Source organism: Molothrus aeneus, chromosome 8 (assembly GCF_037042795.1).
Source record: "Molothrus aeneus isolate 106 chromosome 8, BPBGC_Maene_1.0, whole genome shotgun sequence".
NCBI classification, from domain to species: Eukaryota; Metazoa; Chordata; class Aves; order Passeriformes; family Icteridae; genus Molothrus; species Molothrus aeneus.
This window is the reverse complement of record NC_089653.1, coordinates 2,739,094-2,760,721: the sequence shown is the minus strand read 5'-3', so window position 1 is coordinate 2,760,721 and position 21,628 is coordinate 2,739,094. Positions and strand designations below refer to the sequence as shown.

The following is a 21,628-nucleotide window of genomic DNA, read 5'->3' as shown; positions in this document are numbered from 1 at the left end:
ATCAAGGTTTTTGCAGGACAGGACTGACCTGACTGCTCTGGTGGCGTGACTCCTAAATATGCCTCTGACTCCCAATATAGCGCCGTTGAGTCACTTTGGTACAAGAAAACACAACCACTCGGGTGGTTCTCAGGACGTGCGCGGCCGGGCCCTGCCGCTCCCCGCCCCGCTCGCGGCTCCCGTCCGGGCTCTCGTCACCGCCCCTCGGTGCTTCCCGCACGCTGATTTGTCAAATCGGCCAAAAGCCGTCCAAGCACCGCCCTCGGCAGCCAATGGCCCAGGTCGAGCGGCCGGAGAGCTGAGGTGGCGGCACGTGAAGCGGAGCGGTGGCGGCGGAGCTCGGAGGCAGCTTCAGCCCAGGTGGGACCCGCGGTCGGTGCTGCCCCAGCTCGGGGCTCGCTGCGGGCGGAGGGGCCGCGGTGAGGGCCGGGGGGGACATGGGGGAAGCCGGCACAAGCAACTTGCCCGTTTTGGTGGCACCGGGCACCTCCTGGCCAGGCTCACTCCAAGAATCCCTGCTGTAATTCACTCTTGAGAGCCCCAGAAGCGGCTTCCCCGGGGCTGCGGTTCTCGACCAGCTTCAACAGAGTGGGGCTCTTTCCCCTAGCAAGGTTTTTGCAGGACAGAGTGACCTGACTGCTCTGCTGGCGTGGCTTCTGCTTCTGAATATGCCCCTGCCTCTGGCTCCCGAAGTGGCACCGGGAGTCACTTTGGTACAAGAAAGCAAAAGGGCTCCAGTGATTTCCATGAAGCGCCCTGCCTTTCGAACCCCGCTCGCTGCTCCTCTGTTCCCCACTCTTCACCCCGCCTCACTGCTTTCCCGCACGCAGATCGGTCAAAAGGGCCAAAAGCCGCTGCCCCATGGGCTCTGTGCTGAGGCACCAGCCCGAGTGCCCTGGAGCGTGAGCGCAGAGCGGCACCAGCCCGAGCGCCCGCGGAGTCCGGCCGGGATGGGAGGGGCGGCGGGCGGAGCGTTCGGGTCATTCCCCAGCGGCGGCGGCACCCGGAGCCCGGCGAGGCGGCGGCGGAGCTCGGAGGCGGCTCCAGGCCAGCCGCGACCCGCGGTCGGTGCTGCCCCAGCTCGCGGAGGCTGCGCTTGTCTCCGCAGCTGCTGCCGCACCTCTGGGCAGCGGGGACAGCGCAGCCACAGCTGGCACCGCCCTCCTGAGCCCCCAGGGCCGGCACCAGCAGTGACCTCTCCCCGTGTCCCTTTCAGGGTGCCATCAGCGCGGCTGTGAAGCTGTTCCCGTGGCCGAGCTCCCAAAGGATCTGCCAGCAGCACTCCTGATGTCTCCAAAGCAAGGTACTGTTTGTTGCAGGCAGAGAGATGCTGCCTGTGAGCTGGACGAGAGTGAACTCTGCTCCATTTGTGGAGTTGCGAATGAGCCCCAGCATCCCCAGCAGGGACCAGCAGCCGCGGTTCCACACCTGCCTGGGGTCCAAGAAGCCTCTTGGCATCAGCAGGGGGATGCCACTTGTGAGCGTGCAGTGAGTGCAGATGTGGAGAATGGATTCTGCACCAGTGATGGGAGTGTGAGGGAGCCTCTGGCTCCCCAGGGCACATCAGCAACCAAGAATGAACACAAAAGAAACCTCAGAAGATTCCTGGGTGAGTGCAGGGCCACTCCTGTGGCCTCCAGGGAGGGGACAGTGTCCCCTCCCAAGGACAGGGTTGGCAGGTGTGTGGCTGTTTCCCGATGTCTGGAAGAGGCCTGGTGCTCTGCTGGGCCCCATCAGTGGCTGGAAGCAAGAGCCCCAGCTGCCCCCAAGGCTGTGCAGTTCTCCTGCTGCAGCCTGTGCCCACGGCTGTGTCCCTGCCTGTGGCCACAGCTGTGTCCCTGCCTGTGGCCAGGCTCTTGGCTCTCTGGCTGCCAGCTGAGTGAGGCCCACACTGGCTCAGGGCTCCCTGCTCTGCTCCCTGGCCATGGGCTGAGCAGATTGCAGGCCCGGCTCTGCTTCTGGCAGCCAGCAGCTCTTTCCTGCTGCAGGTGAATGGATCAGGGGCCATCCCGTGGGCACGGCGCTGCTGATTCTGCTGCTCCTGGTGCTGGTGCTGGCTTTGGGGGTGGCCTTGGCTGTGCTGGCAGGTAAGGGAGGGGCAGCAGCCTGGGCCCAGCCCCTCGGGGCAGAGCGGGATCCCTGCTCCCTGCACAGGGCAATCCTCAGACCTTCTCCTCTTCCCCCTGCAGCACCACAGGTTCCAGTCACACCTGCGACTCCGCTGTCAGTTCTGGGCTGTCCCCATGGCTGGGTTGGCTACAATGGGGTCTGCTACTACTTCTCACAGGATTACAGCACCTGGGAGCAGGGTCAGGAACGGTGCTCCGAGCTCGGGGCCTCCCTGGCCATTGCCAAGGATGAGGAAATGGTGAGTGAGGGGCTGCGGGCGGTGTGGGGTGGCTGAGGGCAGCCTGGGGGTGCTCCTGGGCCGGGCTCGGTGCTCGTAGGGCCGGGGCTGCAGCCCTGGGCTGGGGCCTTGCAGGGAAGGAGCCCCGGCGTGCGGGGGGAGCCCCGGGCCCGTGTCCCCCTGAGGGGCCGGGGCAGCTCCCACTCCTCTCTCCTGGGCAGGATTTGCTCTTCCGCCTCCGCGGGAACGTCGATTTCTGGCTCGGGCTGCGCAGACGGGGCGAGCGCCTGCACTGGGGGGACGGCAGCAGCTACAGCTCCCGGTGAGTGCCGGGGAGCCGGGCAGGGCCTGGGGGCACAGGGGCACAAGGGCTGCCCCTGGCAGCCAGCGCTGCCTCTGCTCCTCCCTGCAGGGTTCCTGTCTTTGACAATTTCGAGTGTGTTTACCTGGCTGACGAGAGATTGAGGAGTGAAAACTGCTCCAATGAGCGGCCGTATCTCTGCAGCAAGGCCCCTGCTCCCCTGTAACAGGGGCTGCAGAAAGGAGCTTCTCCACACTGGGCAGTGCCAGCTTCACCTCTGAGCCCAGCACAGCGCTGTCCTTCCTCAGCTGCAGCCTGTGCCTTGCACTTCCTCTCAGGGTCACCTCAGTGCCTCTTCATGCCCAGTGCCAACGCTGGGCTGGGGCTGCAAAGGAAAATCTCTGCCATCCATCCTGCCACCAATGCTGCCTGCAGTGACTGCATTGCCCTCATGACACAACAAGCTCCAATGGGAAATCCAAATCGCCCTGGGCTCTTGGAAATCATCACAAAGTGGCTTGAAGGTGATACTTCTGGACTGTCCTTGGCAGAGTTAGAACAGCTGACACGTTCTGAGGAGGAATCGCACTTTTGTCATCTGGCACTTGACTGTGGAGAAGAGTCTGTCAGCTGCTGGTGCTCTCTCTCTCTGTCTCTTTTTCTCTCTCTCAGCATTGGAGGAGGACAGTCAGAGCTGCTGCTTGGGGAAGGGAATTCGCTGTCAATGCCAGAACCCAGCCCAGAGCTGCTTCTCCTGCTGTGGGGTTGTGGGGTGAGCCTGTGCTTGTGAGAGCAGCCCCTGCAGGGGCACCTCACTGTCACCCCTCGGTCCGGAGGGCCCTGTCCCCCCTGCTCGGGTGCCCGGGACCCTGAGCTCGCCTCTCCCTGCCCTGCTCAGACCCGGCTGCCGCTGCCGCCAGCGCCCCTGCCGGCCGCGCCCGGAACTGCAGCGAGGGGAAAGCGCGCGCGGCCGGGAGAGGCGGGGCTGGGGCTGGGCCTGCTCGGGGCAGCGCCGCGCTGGGGCTTGTACGTTGTTATACTCTGGTTTTGCTTTGTTTTACTTTGAAATGGCCGTAATTTCTATTTTCATATGTTTGCCTGAGAGCACCTTAATTTCAGAATTATAATAATTCGGAGGGAGGGGGATTGCATTTTCCATTGCCAGGGAGGCTCCTGCCTTCCTCAGCAGATCCCTGTCCTTCAAACCAAAGCACCCCCATCGCTCTGTGCCACTGTGTGGGGAGGAGGGAGGGAACCGGGGATAAAGTGAAGCCCAGAAAAGAGGAAGCACTGAGGGGAAGGTGCAATTTTAGGATTTGGCATACTTCTCATTCCCTTGCTCTGATTTCTTTGATAATATATTCAAGTAAAAGTAATGTCCACACTCCGGCCTTCTTATGCCTATGAAGGTTGAGAGATCTGTTGGTAAATGATGGAGAGCAGCTTCCCAAGCTCATCTCTCAGCTCCCTCATCCCCCTGGGGTGGATCCCCTCTGGGCCCACAGATTTATGAGCATCCAAGCAGCTCAGCAGTTCTCTGACTGCCTCCTCCTGGATCACAGGGGGCCCATTCTGCTCCCTGACACCATCCACCAGCCCAGGAGTTCACTTGTCCTGAGGACAAGCTGTGTTTCCACTAAGGGCTGAGGCAAAGAAGGCATTGAGCACCTCTGCCTTCTCCTCATCTGCAGTTACTAAGTTCCCTCCTGCATCCAAAAGAGAACAAAAGCTGGTCCTTCCCTTCCTGTTACTATTAATATATTTGTAATCCTTTACAAACGTTGCCAAATTAAGTTCAAACTGAGCTTTGGCCTCCCTAATTTTTTTCCTACGTTGCCCGAGCAGCCCCCTTAAATACCTCCTGAGAAACCTGACCCTCCTTCCAAAGCTGATACATCCTCCTTTTATTTCTAAATTCTTCCAAAACCTCATTGCCCATCCAGGCTGGATGTTTTCCTCGTCAGCTCCTCTCTGGGCACACAGGGACAGTCTGTTCCTGTGCCCTCAAGATCTCTGTTTTGAAGCATGTCAACTCTTCCTGAACTCCTTTGTTTCTAAGGGCTGCTTCCCAAGGAACTCTGAATAAGTCTCCTAAACAGGCCAAAGTCTGCCCTCCTGAAGTCCAGTGGAAAGCCCTCTTGACGTTCCTCCCGATATCCCCAAATATAGAGAACACTGTAATTTCATCATCACCGTGCCCCAGGAGGCCTCCAAGCAGCACATCTCCCACCAGCCCATCCCTATTCATAAACAGCAGATCTAGCAAAGTCCCTCTCCGGGAAAGCTCACTCACCAGCTGTGACTCGTGAGCCCTGGCAGCACGCCCGGAATGCCTTGGATCTCGACTAGGCAAGCAGGATGTTTTCTTTTTTCCGACTGCTCCTGGCTCCCTGACAACGCGATTGTGAGGAGTGGGGCGCCGGGGCAGGGAATGTGGGGCACAATGGTGAGCAGCCCGGGGCTGCTGCTTCTTGCCCCACGGCAGGGGCGGGCTCCGAGCCGCAGCTGCCCCGGGCCAGCAGCAGGCGGCAGCTCGCAGGCCGGGTGAGGGGGCGCCATGAGGCTGCCGGGCTGGCGGGGGGAAGAGGAGAGACACAGAGCGGTTTTGGTGGCAGCGGGCATCTGGCCAGGCTCACTCCAAGAATCCCTGCCGTAATTCACTGTTGAGAGCCCCAGAAGCGGCTTCCCGGGGCTGCAGTTGTCGACCAGCTTCAACAGAGTGGCACCCTTATTCTTAGCAAGGTTTTTGCAGGACAGGAGTGACCTAACTGCTCTGCTGGCGTGACTCCTGCCTATAAATATGCCTCTGACTCCCAATATGGCGCCGTGAGTCACTTTGGAACAAGAAAACAAAACCACTCGGGTGATTTGCATGACGCGCCCGGCCCGGCCCTGCCCTGCCGCTCCCGCCCCCGCTCCCGTCCAGGCTCTCGTCACCGCTCCTCAGTGCTTTCCTGACGCTGATTTGTCAAATCGGCCAAAAGCCGCTCAAACAGCGCCCTCGGCAGCCAGCGGCGCCGGCCCGAGTGCCTGGAGAGCGGAGGTGGCGGCACCCGGAGCGGTGAGGCGGCGGCGGAGCTCGGAGTGAGCTTCAGCCCAGGTGGGAGCCGCGGTCGGTGCTGCCCCAGCTCGGGGGCCGCGGTGAGGGCCGGGGGGGTTCTGGCGATTTCCTGGTGCCGGTTTCCCTCGCGTTCCCAGGCAGGTACAAACAGCGGCCGTTCCGGCGCTCGCTGTGCCCGGGCTCCGAGGCACCGGGGCAGGGAATGCGGGGCACAATGGTGAGCAGCACGGGGCTGCTGCTTCTTGCCCCTCGGCAGGGGCGGGCTCCGAGCCGCAGCTGCCCCGGGCCAGCAGCAGGCGGCAGCTCGCAGGCCGGGTGAGGGGGCGTCATGAGGCGTCCGGGCCGGCGGGGAGAGGGACAGAGTGGTTTTGGTGGCACCGAGCACCTGGCCCAGCCCAGGTCACTCCGAGAATCCCTGCCGTAATTCACTATTGAGAGCCCCAGAAGCAGCTTCCTCGGGGCTGCTGTTCTCGACCAGCGCCAACAACATGGGGCTCTTTTCCTAGCAAGGTTTTTGCAGGACAGGAGTGACCTGAGTGCTCCCCTCGCGCGGCTTCTGCTTCTGAAAATGTCCCTGCTTCTGGCTTTCAATATGGCTCGGGAGTCACTTCGTTACGAGAAACCCAAACCACTGTTGGGTGATTTCCACGACGCGCCTGCCCTTCCCCCTCCCGCCCGCTGCTGCCGAGCAAGTGTGGCGCCCGGTGATTGGTCAAAAGGACCAAAAGCGCTTCCACACCGCCCTCGGCGCCAGCTCGAGTGCCCAGAGAGCTGAGGCAGTGGCGATGCGGCGAGGGAGCTCCGAGGCAGCTGCTCCGTGCCCGGGACAGTTCCCGCCCGTGCGGCACCGGACTCGGGGCCGCTGCTAGGAGGAGAGGTGTTTGGGGCTGGCACAGGCCGAACTTGAACGTGCCTCAGAGCCCAAAGCGCTGCAGGCGCCGAGTGCGGGCACAAAGCGCCGCATCCTGCCTGCTCCGGGGCCGAGGCTTCTCGGCGCTGCCCTCTGTGCCAGGACCCGCTCCGTGTCCACAGGCAGGGAGCCGCAGCGGCCATGCCGGCGCTCGGTGTGCCCGGGCTCCAAGGCGCCGGGGCAGGGAATGCGGGGCACAATGGTGAGCAGCCCGGGGCTGCTGCTTCTTGCCCCTCGGCAGGGGCGGGCTCCGAGCCGCAGCTGCCCCGGGCCAGCAGCAGGCGGCAGCTCGCAGGCCGGGTGAGGGGGCGCCATGAGGCTGCCGGGCTGGGGGGGAAGAGGAGAGACACAGAGCGGTTTTGGTGGCACCGGGCACCGACCCTGGCCCAGCGCAGCCCAAGAATCCCTGCTACCATTCCCTGCACCATTACCCGGCTCCACCGCGGCTCCGGCTCCGCGGACAGGCGTCTCCAGGAGTTCAGAATGGGCAAAATGGGAGCGGGGGAGAGGAGGCAGCTGGTGCCAGTGGGTGAAATGGCTTTGCTGGAGCTGGCAGGGAGAGGAGGAGGAGGGAGAAAGTGGCGCCACGTAAAGGGGAGAGAAAGGGGGACAAGGCTGGAGCGGTGGCAGGCGGCTGGGATTGCCATGGGGCAGGCGAGCATTTTGCTTTCCAGCTCTGTGGGAAGAAAGAAAAGAACTGCGAAGTCCATTTACGAAAAGAGGGGAGAAATAGCAGGTGGTGGAAATCGATGACAATTGGGATTCATTTGATCTGCTTGAAGCAGAAAGGCTCCGCTGGGAGCGAGGGGGGGCTGCCGTCCACAAAAACCCGCGCTAGGGAAAAGGAAATGGAGGAGAATATTTTTGGAATGTGGGCGGTGTGTGAGGGCGCTGGCCTCCCCGACTGCCGCTGCACGCGGCTCTTCCCTTCCACTGCCGCTGCACACGGCCCTCTCCCGCTGCACACGGCCCTTCCCTTCCCTTCCCTTCCCTTCCACTGCCGCTGCACAAGGCTCTTCCGGCTTCCGCTCCCGCCCCTCCCGTCGCTGCCTCCCCACGCGCTGGCGCTGGAATCGGCCGCAGCCCCTCCCACCCCGCCCTGGGCTCTGAGTTTTGGCGGAATGGGCGGGCAGGATTGTTCGTTTAGTTCCGGAGCTGCGGCGGGGCCTGGCGAGGCGATGGCGGAGCTCAGGGTCGGCTCCAGCCCAGGTGGGACCCGCGGTCGGTGCTGCCCCAGCTCGGGGCTCGTTGCGGGCGGAGGGGCCGCGGTGAGGGCCGGGAGGTTCTGACGAGTTCCTGGTGCCGGCTTATCCCTTGTTCACAGGCAGGGAGCCACAGCGGCCGTGCCGGCTGTGTTGGAATTTAGTCCCAGCCTTTTCTTGCCTCCTCCATTCACCTCCCTTCTTTTCTCTTTTCCAATCTGAAGAGGCCTCCGCTGCCTCCCTGTTTCCTTTCTCTCTCACCTTCCAGGTCCTATTCCCCAGACCTTGTTCTTTCCATATAAAACCCTTGAAAACCCATTCCCCACTTAAAGCTTTGTTGGGTCCTTGTTTTTCTCCCTTCTGGCTGCTGTGGGTGAAGGTCTGGCTTTGAGGAGCACACCCGGCTCCCTCTGCTCCAGAAAGCAGCCTTGCACTTATCCCAATCTCCTGCTGCTGAGGGCTTCCTCAGGCTCCTGCTGAAATGAGAAATATCCAGGAACCTTTTCCTTTCTTGAGATTAGAATGGTTTCTGCAATTCCTTCAGATATGAGCACGATGGTTAAAACTCCACTGTGCAAATGAAGGTTTTCCCCTCCATGCTTCGTCCTCTCCCTTACTTTGTCATCTCAGCAACTGCTAAGGAAACCTTTCTCATCTTGTCAATTGGCAATGCAACTGCTCTTTAATTCAGTTTTTAAATAGGATTTAAGTCAGGCTCTGTCCATGCTGTTGATTTGAATTTTGGATGAAGTTGTTGGTGCTCAGCAAGCTCTGTGCTGCTTTAAAGCCTTTCTCCAAGGCTCAAAGAATGACCCTGGCAGGGAGTGCAGGAGCGTTGTGCGCTCCTGGTTTAGAAATGGAGTGCATCAAAGCAGGTTCCTTGAAAAGCCATCTCGAGTCAGTGAAACCAAGGCACTGGAACTCCTTTGGGAAATGATCCATTTAGGACAGAGCCACAGTGCCAGAAGCTGTTTGTCTGATGGTCAGGTCATGCTCTGGTCAGTGCAGGGCCAGCCCCTCAAGAAATGCATGAGCCAAACGCAGCAAGGAGAGGGAAAGACCCGAGCCGAGCTGAGAGAGCTGGAGAGATGAAATGCCACAGATGTGCCTGGAGCATGGCCCTCCCCAGCAGCTTTTCTTACAGTTCAGTGTTCAAAAGGCTGAAAGCTGATGCTCAGGACTTTGGGATCTGGCTTGGAACTGCAGAGGGGATGAGCTCCCTTACAGGAACTCAGGCAGGGCAGTGCCACAAGCCTGCAGCCAGATTGCTTCTCCTTCAGCTTTAATTCCATGGGGGTTTTTCTGTTTGGTTGGTTTTTTAGGTGTTGGTTTGTGGGGGTTTTTTTTTTGTTTTGTTTTTTTGTTTGGTTGGTTGGTTGGTTTTTTGTTTGTTTGTTTGGGTTTTTTGTTTGTTTTCCTTTTTTCTATTAAAGTATTCTTAGAGATGCTACAATTGAAAGAAGAGAACAGAAATAGGCTGGAGCACCACTGGCACAGTAATTGATACTTTACTGTTCCTCTTTTCCCTTTAGAAATATATGCAGATAACATGAACTTTTAAACTCTGTGGTCTGGGACAAACACTCTCTTTTCCCTCACTTTGGAGGAGATATGCAAGTCCTGAGACCCTGGGCCAATGCTCCCTGCATTTTATTTATGTTTTTATAATTAAACAAGGGGCTGATAAGATTGACAAGGAAGATACAACTCAGGAGCTCGCTGGGCAGCAGCCTCCAAACTCTTTGCAAAGTCCAGTAGGGTGTGAAGGCTGCTTTCCAGTGTGAGATTAATGCATAATAACATGCTCAGTGAGATCAAAGGCACTGCTTAGAAGCCACTTGTTATTTCCCGAGGTGCAGGAGCTGGAGGGTTTGACAGAGCCTGGGCAGAATGATGAAGAATATTCCTGTCAGATTTCTGCTTCTCTCCTTGTGCCAGCAAGGGAAACCCATCCTCGTGAAGGGTTTGTTCCTGTGTGACTCCTGTGGAGTTTTCCGAGCCGGGTTTTCTCTCCTGACAGCTCAAGTCTCGCCTCTTCAAGAGCAGAGCTCGCTGTGCCCCCAGGGCTTTGCTGCTGGGAGCAGTGGGAGAGATCCTGGGACCACTGGGAGGGAACTGGGAGCACAGGGAATGCCAGAGGGAACTGGGAGGGAGAGTGGGAGCAGCGGGAGTGAGCGGGAAGGAGCCCTGGGAGGGATATCAGGAGCCCTGGGCAGGAACAGTGCTCCCAGTTCCTGCCCAGTGCTCTCCCCATCCCTGCTGGGGCTTGCCAGGTAGAGGGATACTGGCAGGGAACTGGGAGGGAGCTCCTCAGCACTCTGCAAGGGCAGCAGCCCCAGGGGGGACCAGTGAGGAGGGGGAAGTGCCCCCAGTCCCTCCCCAGAGCCCCCAGAATGGGGCATTACAAGGAGAAAAGGGATTGAAATGGAGGGGGGAAAGCTTTTCTGTGATTGTGTTTGAACTGGGGGGATCCCCATTCACCTGTGATTTGAAGGGTCTCAACTGAAGGAAAACTCGCCGTTTTCATTATTTTTAGTGCCTCTCTTGTTGGGCAATCACCATTTCCCATGATTTTAATGTTTAAATGGAAGGAGGAACCCTTTATGGTGCTGTTTGAGTTGAGGGAAAGAGCCCCATTTCCATCATCTTCAGGTTCACACTGAGCCAACACGGCTGCCCCTGGTCTGAAAGGGCTTCCCTGGAGAGGAACCTCTTGGTGTGCCACTGTAAGAGTTCCATCGAGGGGCACCTCCATTTGAAGGGACCTTCACAGGTGAAAAAGATGTCCAAAAGCCCCCAGAATGGTCTTGGTTGAGGGAAATTGAAGTGGGAAGCTGCATTTCCCCTCTTTTTGGGAGGCTAAATTGAGGCAAACCCCCTTCTGTGAGAATAACTGGGGCTGTGTGTGATTGGCACAGAGCAGGAGCAGCCTTGCCCTCAGCAGGTCACAGCCCTGGCCCACGAGGATGGGTCACAAAAGGGTCGGGAAAGGCCACAGGACCTCAGCTCAGATGAGGCTTTTGACAGAGCCCAGAGATCTCATCCTGGAACTCTGAAAACACAGGAAAATCAGGAGACAGCCCTGGCTGAAGGCACAGCAACCCTGCTGGAACAAGAGAAGGGACTAAAGGCTGAGCAGGCAGCGCAGGGAACGGCTGCAGACAGCCTGTTCAAAGAGATGCATCTGCAGCTGGAGAGCAAACCAGAGAGATCCCAAAGTGACACCATGTCTTGTGGATAGTCACACAAAGATAGCTCAAAGTTCATGAAAAGCCAGCTATGGATAAGGTAATGGTGTCTTATGAGTAATGCCTGTTATAAAAATGAGTGAATTGACATGATGGAACCGATCCATCAGCAGTGACTGTCTCAGGAATTGGAGACAATATTCCTCCAGCATTGCTGTACCCACAACAATGGAAGACTGAACAGCTTCCAGTGGATAACAGCCATAATGTAGAACAACCACCCTCTCTCCTGTGCTATCTGTGGAAGATAGAACAGAAGAGATCACAGTGAATGATCCTGTCAGGCAGTGCAGCACTGACACCTGTGCAGTCTGTGAGAGGATCAAGGGGCCAACAAGCTGTAGCTTCTCCTATCCAAAAGCAGGTGCTTATCAGTGTTTCATCACAGCTGTTTCAGTGGGATCTCTCTTATCTCTAGAGGAAAAGAACTACATCTTACAATGTAAAGAAACATATTTAAACGAAATCAACTTAGGGCCTAAAATTAATTGTAGTGGAATTCAGTGCCACCTCAGTGGCATTAGAGGTACACTTAAAGGAACTTAAAGTTACATCTTTAATACTGAATAAAAACTGGTCCTAATAAAACTGGAATAGAACATGAAAAGGCTTAAAGTGGAGACGTAAACTCGACCTTGTCCAAACTCAGCAATACTCAAACCTGACAGAAATCCACCTCAACATAAATGACTGTCAACAAAATTAACTCAATACAGTTATAAAACATAGTTTAACATTACTCAGATTTCACTTTGCTTAATCTTACCATGACTAAAATCATATTCAAATAAAACAGAACTGAACTAAAAATCAATATCCTTAAAAGTTCTGGGTCCTACAAAATGTAACGTATTCTGCTGCTATTAATACCAAAAGGCACTGAAAATGTGAACCAAGCATGGCTGATATAACGGCCTGATGGATTTACTGGAGGGATTAGGAAAGTGTGACAAATATGGTGACCCTGTGTAATTTAACATTGAGAAAAACTCATGGTAGCCCCAAATTTTAAGGAGCCATACATTTACTAAGACTTTTTAAAGCGCAATTGTACCGAAAGAAACAATAATGTAGAATTTGGCAAAGTGTGCAACAAACCGGGAGCTTCTCGAGTTTATATTTAGTGTAAGAGCATATGGTAAATGTTATCAGCATTTCTGTTAAAGAAATTCGATTGTGTTGTGCTGGACATGATAATAATAATAATGAAGCACTTCATTTACCGCTTTGAATCTCTCCAGTAACAATTCTCAGAGAAATCAGAGTTAGTGAAAAACACAAGGTTAACTTTAAAAAGGCATTTCAGCCCATGTTTAGGCATTCTAGGACACGGTGCATGAGGCTTCAGTAACCAGGGGCAGTCAGAGCCCTTGCGGCAAATGCCGGGGGTTCGCCCCGCCGCAGGGTTGGGGAGCCACGGGCGGGGAGTGAGTTCTGCCGGGGCCAACCGGAGCCGCCGGGCAAAGCCGAGCCCCGGGAGCGGGGAAAGTCCCGGCGGCAGCGAGGCAAAAGCCGAGCTGGGACCCGCACGGGGCTCGGGATGAGGCGGGGGCCGGGGGTGGGGGGGGCGGGGCAAAATGGCCTCGGGCATCGCCCCGAGCCCCCGCCCTTGGGGGCGGTGCTTCCCCTCCGCCATGGCTGCGCTCCCGGCCGCTGATTAGGCAGGTGGGCGGAGAGCTCGGCCGCGGCGGCCGCTTCCGCTCCAATCAGTGCCATTGCGTGAGACCGCTCCGCACGGCAGCGCCCGCGGCGTGTTGGTCAAGCGCGGGTCGGAGCGGCGGCGAGCGGCGCGTTCGTGTCATGCCGGAGCCCGGAGAGGCAGCGGTGGCGGAGCTCAGAGGCGGCTCCAGCCCAGGTGTGACCCGCGCTCGATCGTGCCTCGCCCCCGGCGGACGGGGCTGCGGTGCGGGGGACGGTGGGGGGGGGTGGGGGAGGAGTGGTGTGTGTGTGTGTGGGCGGGGGGTTTGGTGAATTCCTTGTGCTGGGTTCCCCCCTTGACAGATGAGGAAAATGGAATTCACTCCTTAGTGTTTTTGAAATAATAATAATGGTTGTAATAGTTCTAGAATAAAAAGGGATAAAATTTCCAGCACTAGGTGCTCCCGGTCAGCAGTGAAAGAACCCACCCGGGTACACTGATAACGTTCTGTTTATACTGTTACATCGCTGAGGTGCATGCATATTCATGTATTTAAAGCATTATCCGAACATTTTTTTGAGCTTTCTTGTCTTTAGGGAACTCCTTTGTCTGACTTCTTCACACTCTTATCTGCATGACTTCCTGGCTGTCAGGTCAATGTATTTTATTTATTCTTCTGTCTGCGTCCTCCGGTTTCACATCCTCTGATAAGATTTTAGTATTTTCTCCTTAATTTTAACGTGGTAGTCTCTAATTGTCCTCCATTGCTCTGGTTTCGGTAACAGTTATTTTATCTCTTGGACAGGTTGGTGAGTGGATGGCCTTACACTGTTTTTAGTTACACAAAAGCGTTTTTTCACATCTGATGTTTACTAAGGTCTAAAATACAGTACATTCATCACTCTCTTATTTTCATAAGTGATACATAGATATTCATTACACGACTATGTCTATGAGTAATACAGTGCATACTTAAACGTATAGATTATATTACACTGGTATCCAGACAGAAAGAGTTAGAATTGATACTATACCTAAATCATTATAATCACCAACAACATGCACAGGCTCATACATAAATGTGAAAGCCAAAACTCCCAGGTCATTTTTCCCACAGGCAGGGAGCCGCAGCGGCCGTGCCGGCGCTCGGTGTGCCCGGGCTCCGAGGCGCCGGGGCAGGGAATGCGGGGCACAATGGTGAGCAGCCCGGGGCTGCTGCTTCTTGCCCCTCGGCAGGGGCGGGCTCCGAGCCGCAGCTGCCCCGGGCCAGCAGCAGGCGGCAGCTCGCAGGCGCTGTCAGCGCCCGGCCCGGCTCGGAGCTGGGCTGCAGCGGCTGCAGAGCCACAGGGGCCGGGGCTGCGGGCACCGAGAGCTCCCGGAGGCTGCGCTTGTCTCCGCAGCTGCTGCCGCACCTCTGGGCAGTGGGGACAGCGCAGCCACAGCTGGCACCGCCCTCCTGAGCCCCCAGGGCCGGCACCAGCAGTGACCTCTCACCGTGTCCCTTTCAGGGTGCCATCAGCGCGGCTGTGAAGCTGTTCCCGAGGCCGAGCTCCCAAAGGATCTGCCAGCAGCACTCCTGAAGTCCCCGGAACAAGGTGCTGTTTCTTCCAGGCAGAGAGATGCGGCCTGTGAGCAGGAGGAGAATGAACTGTACTCCATGCGTGAAGTTGCGAATGAGCCCCAGCATCCCCAGCAGGGACCAGCAGCCGCGGTTCCACACCTGCCTGGGGCCCAAGAAGCCACCTGGCATAAGCAGGGGGATGCCACTTGTGAGCATTCAGTGAGTGCAGATGTGGAGAATGGATTCTGCACCAGTGATGGGAGTGTGAGGGAGCCCCTGGCTCCCCACAGCACATCAGGAACCGAGAATGAACACAAAAGGAACCTCAGAAGATTCCTGGGTGAGTGCAGGGCCAGCCCTGTGCCCTCTAGGCAGGGGCCAGTGTCCCCTCCCAAGGGCAGGGCTGGCAGGTGTGTGGCTGTTTCCCGATGTCTGGAAGAGGCCTGGTGCTCTGCTGGGCCCCATCAGTGGCTGGAAGCAAGAGCCCCAGCTGCCCCCAAGGCTGTGCAGTTCTCCTGCTGCAGCCTGTGCCCACTGCTGTGTCCCTGCCTGTGGCCACAGCTGTGTCCCTGGCTGTGGCCAGGCTCTTGGCTCTCTGGCTGCCAGCTGAGTGAGGCCCACACTGGCTCAGGGCTCCCTGCTCTGCTCCCTGGCCATGGGCTGAGCAGATTGCAGGCCCGGCTCTGCTTCTGGCAGCCAGCAGCTCTTTCCTGCTCCAGGTGAATGGATCAGGGGCCATCCTGTGGGCACGGCAGTGCTGATTCTGCTGCTCCTGGTGCTGGTGCTGGCTTTGGGGGTGGCCTTGGCTGTGCTGGCAGGTAAGGGAGGGGCAGCAGCCTGGGCCCAGCCCCTCGGGGCAGAGCGGGCTCCCTGCTCCCTGCACAGGGCAATCCTCAGACCTTCTCCTCTTCCCCCTGCAGCACCACAGGTTCCAGTCACACCTGTGACTCCGCTGTCGAATCTGGGCTGTCCCCGTGGCTGGGTTGGGTACAATGGGGTCTGCTACTACTTCTCCAGGGATCACAGCACCTGGGAGCAGGGTCAGGAACGGTGCTCCGAGCTTGGGGCCTCCCTGGCCATTGCCAAGGATGAGGAGGCCATGGTGAGTGAGGGGCTGTGGGCGGTGTGGGGTGGCTGAGGGCAGCCTGGGGGTGCTCCTGGGCCGGGCTCGGTGCTCGTAGGGCCGGGGCTGCAGTCCTGGGCCGGGGCCTTGCAGGGAAGGAGCCCCGGCATGCGGGGGGAGCCCCGGGCCCGTGTCCCCCCGAGGGGCCGGGGCAGCTCCCACTCCTCTCTCCTGGGCAGGATTTGCTCTTCCGCCTCCGCGGGAACGTCGATTACTGGCTCGGGCTGCGCAGACGGGGCGAGCACCTGCACTGGGGGGACGGCAGCAGCTACAGCTCCCGGTGAGTGCCGGGGAGCCGGGCAGGGCCTGGGGGCACAGGGGCACAAGGGCTGCCCCTGGCAGCCAGCGCTGCCTCTGCTCCTCCCTGCAGGGTTCCTGTCCTCGGCAATTCCCAGTGTGTGTACCTGGCTGACCGGAATAGATTCAGGAGTGACAACTGCTCCAATGAGCGGCCGTATCTCTGCAGCAAGGCCCCAGCTCCCCCGTAACAGGGGCTGCAGAAAGGACCTTCTCCACACTGGGCAGTGCCAGCTTCACCTCTGAGCCCAGCACAGCGCTGTCCTTCCTCAGCTGCAGCCTGTGCCTTGCACTTCCTCTCAGGGTCACCTCAGTGCCTCTTCATGCCCAGTGCCAACGCTGGGCTGGGGCTGCAAAGGAAAAGTCTCTGCAATCCATCCTGCCACCAATCCTGCCTGCAGTGACTGCATTGCCCTCATGACACAACAAGCCCCAATGGGAAATCCAAATCACCCTGGGCTCTTGGAAATCATCTCCAAGTGGCCAGAATGGGACACTTTTGGACTGTCTTTGGCAGAGTTAGAACAGCTGACACGTGCTGAGGTGGAATCCCTATTTCGGCAACAGGCACCTGGCTGTGAAGAAGGGTCTGCTGTCTGTCTGTCTGTCTGTCTGTGAAGGATCTGACTGTCCTCCTGTGGGAGGAGTCCCAGGCTGGAGCAGGACCAGGGTTTTTCTCCCTGAGGGAGAAGCAGTGACATGACCCATCCCTCTGTGCCACTGTGTGGGGAGGAGGGAGGGAGGGAACTGGGGACATAGTGAAGCCAAGGAAGCAGAGAACAGTGTGGGGAAGGTGCATTTTTAGGATTTGGTGTACATCTTATTCTCTTCCTCTGATTTGTATGATAATAAATTTAATTAAATATAATTCCCCTAGTCTGGGCCTGTTCTGCCCATGATGGGTGAGAGATCTCTGGCTGCCTTTCTTGAGAGCCCCGAGCCTTTCCTGCTGTGTTCTGTTGTCTGCACAGGGGCAGCAGGAGAGGCCAGAGCGCTTTTGCTGGGCCCGGGCACCTGGCCTGGCCCAGCCCAGCCCGAGAATCCCTGCGGGAATTCCCTGTTGAGAGCCCCAGGAGCGGCTTCCCCGGGGCTGCGCTTCTTCCCCAGCTCCAACAGAGCGGGGCCCTTTTTCTTCGCACGCTTTTTTCGGGACAACAACGTCGCTGCCCCCGCGACGCCCTCCTCACTTTGCCGCCCCGCTCGCTGCTCCCCTGCTGCTCGGCATCGCTGCCGCACGCTGATGAGGCAAAACCCTTCCAGAGCGAGAGAGAGCCCCGAGCTGCGGCGGCAGCAGCCCGAGTGCCCTGGGAGCGTGAGCGCAGAGCGGCAGCAGCCCGAGTGCCCTGGGAGCGTGAGCGCAGAGCGGCAGCAGCCCGAGTGCCCTGGCAGCGTGAGCGCAGAGCGGCAGCAGCCCGAGTGCGGGCACAAAGCGCCGCATCCTGCCTGCTCCGGGGCCGAGCCTTCTCGGCGCTGCCCTCAGTAGCGGGACCCGCTCCGTGTCCACAGGCAGGGAGCCGCAGCGACCGTGCCGGCGCTCGGTGTGCCCGGGCTCCAAGGCGCCGGGGCAGGGAATGCGGGGCACAATGGTGAGCAGCCCGGGGCTGCTGCTTCTTGCCCCTCGGCAGGGGCGGGCTCCGAGCCGCAGCTGCCCCGGGCCAGCAGCAGGCGGCAGCTCGCAGGCCGGGTGAGGGGGCGCCATGAGGCGGCCGGGGCCGGGGGGGAAGAGGAGAGGGACAGAGCGCTTTTGGTGGCACCTCTGGGCAGCTGGCCAGGGTCACTCCAAGAATCCCTGCCGTGAGTCACTGCTGAGAGCCCCAGAAGCGGCTTTCCTGGGTCTGCCGTTCTCGACCTGCGCCAATAGCACAGAGCCGTTTTCCTTATCAAGGTTTTTGCAGGACAGGACTGACCTGACTGCTCTGGTGGCGTGACTCCTAAATATGCCTCTGACTCCATTTATGGCGCCGTGAGTCACTTTGGTGGAAGAAAACACAAAACCACTCGGGTGGTTCTCAGGACGTGCGCGGCCGGGCCCTGCCGCTCCCCGCCCCGCTCGCGGCTCCCGTCCGGGCTCTCGTCACCGCCCCTCGGTGCTTCCCGCACGCTGATTTGTCAAATCGGCCAAAAGCCGTCCAAGCACCGCCCTCGGCAGCCAATGGCCCAGGTCGAGCGGCCGGAGAGCTGAGGTGGCGGCACGTGAAGCGGAGCGGTGGCGGCGGAGCTCGGAGGCAGCTTCAGCCCAGGTGGGAGCCGCGGTCGGTGCCGCCCCAGCTCGGGGGCCGCGGTGAGGGCCGGGGGGCTCTGGCGAGTTCCTGGTGGCGGCTTTCCCCGTGTCCCCCCTGCGCATAGACAGTAACCCCCATGCCTCTCTGCCGCTGTGTGGGGAGGAGGGAGGGAGGGAACTGGGGGCTAAGTAAAGCCCAAGAAAGAGAGAACAGTGTGGGGGGGGTGCATTTTTAGGATTTGGCATCCTACTGATTCCCTTGCTCTGATTTGTTTGATAATAAATTCAATTAAATTTAATTTCCCCAGTCCGGGCCTGTTCTACCCATGATGGATGAGAGATCCCTGTCTGCCTTTCTTGAGAGCCCCGAGCCTTTCCTGCTGTGTTCTGTTGCCTGCTCAGGGGCAGGAGCAGAGGCACAGAGCGCTTGTGCATGCCCGGGCACCTGGCCTGGCCCAGCCTAAGCCAAGAATCCCTGCGAGAATTCCCTGTTGAGAGCCCCAGGAGCGGTTTCCCCGGGGCTGCGCTTCTTCTCCGGCCTCAGTGGCCTGGGGACTTTTGTCCTAGCACGGCTTTTGTGGGCACCGGAGCCTCGGTGCCCCCGCGGCGCGCCGCACGCTTTGCCGCCCCGCTCGCTCGCTGCTTTCCCTGCTGGTGGCGCTCGGGATCGCTGCCGTCAGCAACTGAGCAGAAACCCCGCCGGCACCGAGCCTGCCTCTGACGGGGAGCGGTGGCACCAGCGCCCGCGGAGCCGCACCGGTGGGTGTGCCGGGACCGGAGCGGCGGGCGGGTCACTGCGTTTGTCCCGTTCCGCAGCGGCGGCAGCACCCGGAGCCCGGCGAGGCGGCGGCGGCGGAGCTCGGAGGCGGCTCCACCCAGGCGCGACCCGCGGTCGGTGCTGCCCCAGCTCGCGGAGGCTGCGCTTGTCTCCGCAGCTGCTGCCGCAGCTCTGGGCAGCGGGGACAGCGCAGCCACAGCTGGCACCGCCCTCCTGAGCCCCCAGGGCCGGCACCAGCAGTGACCTCTCTCACCGTGTCTCTTTCAGGGTGCCATCAGCGCGGCTGTGACGCTGCTCCCGAGGCCGAGCTCCCAGAGGCTTTTTCAGCACCCCTGAAGTCCCCGGAGCAAGGTGTAGTTTGTTCCAGGCAGAGAGATGCCAGATGTGAGCAGGAGGAGAGTGAATTCTGTTCCAGTCGAGCAGTTGCGAATGAGCCTCAGCATTGCCAGCAGGGACCAGCAGCCGGGGATTCCACACCTGCCTGGGGCCCAAGAAACCACCAGGCATCAGCAGGGGGATGTCACTTGTGAGCGTGCAGTGAGTGCAGATGTGGAGAATGGATTCTGCAGCAGTGATGGGAGTGTGAGGGAGCCTCTGGCTCCCCACAGCACATCAGCAAGCAAGAATGAACACAAAAGGAACCTCAGAAGATTCCTGGGTGAGTGCAGGGCCACCCCTGTGGTCTCCAGGGTGGGGACAGTGTCCCCTCCCAAGGGCAGGGCTGGCAGGTGTGTGGCTGTTTCCCGATGTCTGGAAGAGGCCTGGTGCTCTGCTGGGCCCCATCAGTGGCTGGAAGCAAGAGCCCCAGCTGCCCCCAAGGCTGTGCAGTTCTCCTGCTGCAGCCTGTGGCCACAGCTGTGTCCCTGCCTGTGGCCACAGCTGTGTCCCTGGCTGTGGCCAGGCTCTTGGCTCTCTGGCTGCCAGCTGAGTGAGGCCCACACTGGCTCAGGGCTCCCTGCTCTGCTCCCTGGCCATGGGCTGAGCAGATTGCAGGCCTGGCTCTGCTTCTGGCAGCCAGCAGCTCTTTCCTGCTCCAGGTGAATGGATCAGGGGCCATCCCGTGGGCACGGCGGTGCTGATTCTGCTGCTCCTGGTGCTGGTGCTGGCTTTGGGGGTGGCCGTGGCTGTGCTGGCAGGTAAGGGAGGGGCAACAGCCTGGGCCCAGCCCCTCGGGGCAGAGCGGGCTCCCTGCTCCCTACACAGGGCAATCCTCAGACCTTCTCCTCTTCCCCCTGCAGCACCACAGGTTCCAGTCACACCTGCGACTCCTCTGTCATCTCTGGGCTGTCCCCGTGGCTGGGTTGGCTACAATGGGGTCTGCTACTACTTCTCCAGGGATTACAGCACCTGGGAGCAGGGTCAGGAACGGTGCTCCGAGCTCGGGGCCTCCCTGGCCATTGCCAAGGATGAGGAGGCCATGGTGAGTGAGGGGCTGCGGGCGGTGTGGGGTGGCTGAGGGCAGCCTGGGGGTGCTCCTGGGCCGGGCTCGGTGCTCGTAGGGCTGGGGCTGCAGCCCTGGGCCGGGGCCTTGCAGGGAAGGAGCCCCGGCGTGCGGGGGGAGCCCCGGGCCCGTGTCCCCCCGAGGGGCCGGGGCAGCTCCCACTCCTCTCTCCTGGGCAGGATTTGCTCTTCCGCCTCCGCGGGAACGTCGATTACTGGCTCGGGCTGCGCAGACGGGGCGAGCACCTGCACTGGGGGGACGGCAGCAGCTACAGCTCCCGGTGAGTGCCGGGGAGCCGGGCAGGGCCTGGGGGCACAGGGGCACAAGGGCTGCCCCTGGCAGCCAGCGCTGCCTCTGCTCCTCCCTGCAGGGTTCCTGTCCTCGGCAATTCCCAGTGCGTGTACCTGGCTGACCGGAATAGATTCAGGAGTGACAACTGCTCCAATGAGCGGCCGTATCTCTGCAGCAAGGCCCCAGCTCCCCCGTAACAGGGGCTGCAGAAAGGACCTTCTCCACACTGGGCAGTGCCAGCTTCACCTCTGAGCCCAGCACAGTGCTGTCCTTCCTCAGCTGCACCCTGTGCCTTGCACTTCCTCTCAGGGTCACCTCAGTGCCTCTTCATGCCCAGTGCCAACGCTGGGCTGGGGCTGCAAAGGAAAAGTCTCTGCAATCCATCCTGCCACCAATGCTGCCTGCAGTGACTGCATTGCCCTCATTATGTGTGAGAAACATGGATTTCTATTTAAAATTTTTCTGTAAGTTTATTAAGAGATAAAATCCCACATATTGGGTGCTTGTGTCTTTGCACACAGTTAACTTAAACTATGTTCTTTATATACTATTACATTATAGGCCTATATGCATATTCATAATAATTTATACATATTGAAACATTCATTTGAGTTAATATGTTCTTTTGCTTGGTTTTAACCTTTTACTTGTCTTCCTGCCATCTTCTCGATTAAATGAATATATTTTATTTTTTCTTTTCGTTCTGTCTTGTATTTTCACTCCCTGATATCAATAGTCAATAAATTCTTTTGTTCGGTGCCCTGGTTTTTGTTTCTGTTATCTTGTCTTTCAGATAGGATAGTCCCTGAATTTGGGAAGTCACTTAATTATTTACCCCGTTTTCTGAGTTAGTTACATGAGAAAATCATTCCAACATTTCACAGTCTCTGTTATGCCATGGTCTAACATAGTGTCTATTAAAACACTATTTTTAAAAGCTATAGGGTGCATAGTAAAACTGACAGGTTATACTGTATCAAAAGCAGTAATTGCAATTTGTACTGTATCGGGATTTTTGTGATCAATAATTACTTGCAAAACAACAGTTAATACATAAATGCAGAAGCCAATACCTATATTTGTTATTTATAATATTATACAACAAGCTCAAATGGGAAATCCAAATCACCCTGGGCTCCTGGAAATCATCACAAACTGGCCTGAAGGTGACACTTCTGGACTGTGCTTGGAAAGTGTGAGAAACTACC

At 58.5% G+C, this 21,628-nt stretch overlaps 3 protein-coding genes across 8 annotated transcripts; all 3 read left to right on the top strand.

Annotated features, from left to right (window-relative positions):
• The first annotated feature begins 276 nt into the window (after positions 1-276).
• On the top strand, positions 277-4,024 carry LOC136559567 (C-type lectin domain family 2 member D-like). 2 transcript variants are annotated; one of them, XM_066554868.1, is made up of 6 exons: positions 277-360; positions 1,217-1,303; positions 1,989-2,087; positions 2,190-2,368; positions 2,569-2,669; positions 2,760-4,024. In XM_066554868.1, the coding sequence occupies exons 2-6, from the start codon at positions 1,288-1,290 to the stop codon at positions 2,872-2,874; spliced, it is 510 nt and encodes a 169-aa protein (XP_066410965.1). In that variant the 5' UTR covers positions 277-360; positions 1,217-1,287; the 3' UTR covers positions 2,875-4,024. The 2 variants fall into 2 exon arrangements, with proteins under 2 accessions (XP_066410965.1, XP_066410966.1); XM_066554869.1 differs by lacking the exon at positions 277-360 and having other exon boundaries at positions 1,201-1,303.
• Positions 4,025-7,730: 3,706 nt separating this feature from the next.
• Positions 7,731-16,557, top strand: LOC136559547 (C-type lectin domain family 2 member L-like). Of its 3 annotated transcripts, none has more exons than XM_066554826.1 (6): positions 7,731-7,828; positions 14,217-14,609; positions 14,989-15,087; positions 15,190-15,371; positions 15,572-15,672; positions 15,788-16,557. In XM_066554826.1, the coding sequence occupies exons 1-6, from the start codon at positions 7,741-7,743 to the stop codon at positions 15,933-15,935; spliced, it is 1,011 nt and encodes a 336-aa protein (XP_066410923.1). In that variant the 5' UTR covers positions 7,731-7,740; the 3' UTR covers positions 15,936-16,557. The 3 variants fall into 3 exon arrangements, with proteins under 3 accessions (XP_066410923.1, XP_066410924.1, XP_066410926.1); XM_066554827.1 differs by having other exon boundaries at positions 15,763-16,557; XM_066554829.1 differs by lacking the exon at positions 7,731-7,828 and adding an exon at positions 12,822-12,924.
• A 1,307-nt stretch (positions 16,558-17,864) lies between these two features.
• LOC136559531 (C-type lectin domain family 2 member D-like) lies at positions 17,865-21,186 on the top strand. Of its 3 annotated transcripts, none has more exons than XM_066554800.1 (6): positions 17,865-17,929; positions 18,956-19,346; positions 19,726-19,824; positions 19,927-20,108; positions 20,309-20,409; positions 20,500-21,186. In XM_066554800.1, the coding sequence occupies exons 2-6, from the start codon at positions 19,064-19,066 to the stop codon at positions 20,615-20,617; spliced, it is 783 nt and encodes a 260-aa protein (XP_066410897.1). In that variant the 5' UTR covers positions 17,865-17,929; positions 18,956-19,063; the 3' UTR covers positions 20,618-21,186. The 3 variants fall into 3 exon arrangements, with proteins under 3 accessions (XP_066410897.1, XP_066410896.1, XP_066410898.1); XM_066554799.1 differs by lacking the exon at positions 17,865-17,929 and adding an exon at positions 18,614-18,669; XM_066554801.1 differs by lacking the exon at positions 17,865-17,929 and having other exon boundaries at positions 18,880-19,346.
• Positions 21,187-21,628: the final 442 nt, after the last annotated feature.

Bases quoted from the DNA above. Each gene is read 5' to 3' on its own strand.
- LOC136559567 (XM_066554868.1), top strand. The intron at 2,088-2,189 runs GTAAGGGAGGGG...TTCCCCCTGCAG, and splicing joins GGCCTTGGCTGTGCTGGCAG to CACCACAGGTTCCAGTCACA. The intron at 2,670-2,759 runs GTGAGTGCCGGG...TCCTCCCTGCAG, and splicing joins GGCAGCAGCTACAGCTCCCG to GGTTCCTGTCTTTGACAATT.
- LOC136559547 (XM_066554826.1), top strand. From the start codon at position 7,741: ATGGGCGGGCAGGATTGTTCGTTTAGTTCCGGAGCTGCGGCGGGGCCT. The intron at 15,088-15,189 runs GTAAGGGAGGGG...TTCCCCCTGCAG, and splicing joins GGCCTTGGCTGTGCTGGCAG to CACCACAGGTTCCAGTCACA. The intron at 15,673-15,787 runs GTGAGTGCCGGG...GGCAATTCCCAG, and splicing joins GGCAGCAGCTACAGCTCCCG to TGTGTGTACCTGGCTGACCG.
- LOC136559531 (XM_066554800.1), top strand. From the start codon at position 19,064: ATGCCAGATGTGAGCAGGAGGAGAGTGAATTCTGTTCCAGTCGAGCAG. The intron at 20,109-20,308 runs GTGAGTGAGGGG...TCTCCTGGGCAG, and splicing joins CCAAGGATGAGGAGGCCATG to GATTTGCTCTTCCGCCTCCG. The intron at 20,410-20,499 runs GTGAGTGCCGGG...TCCTCCCTGCAG, and splicing joins GGCAGCAGCTACAGCTCCCG to GGTTCCTGTCCTCGGCAATT.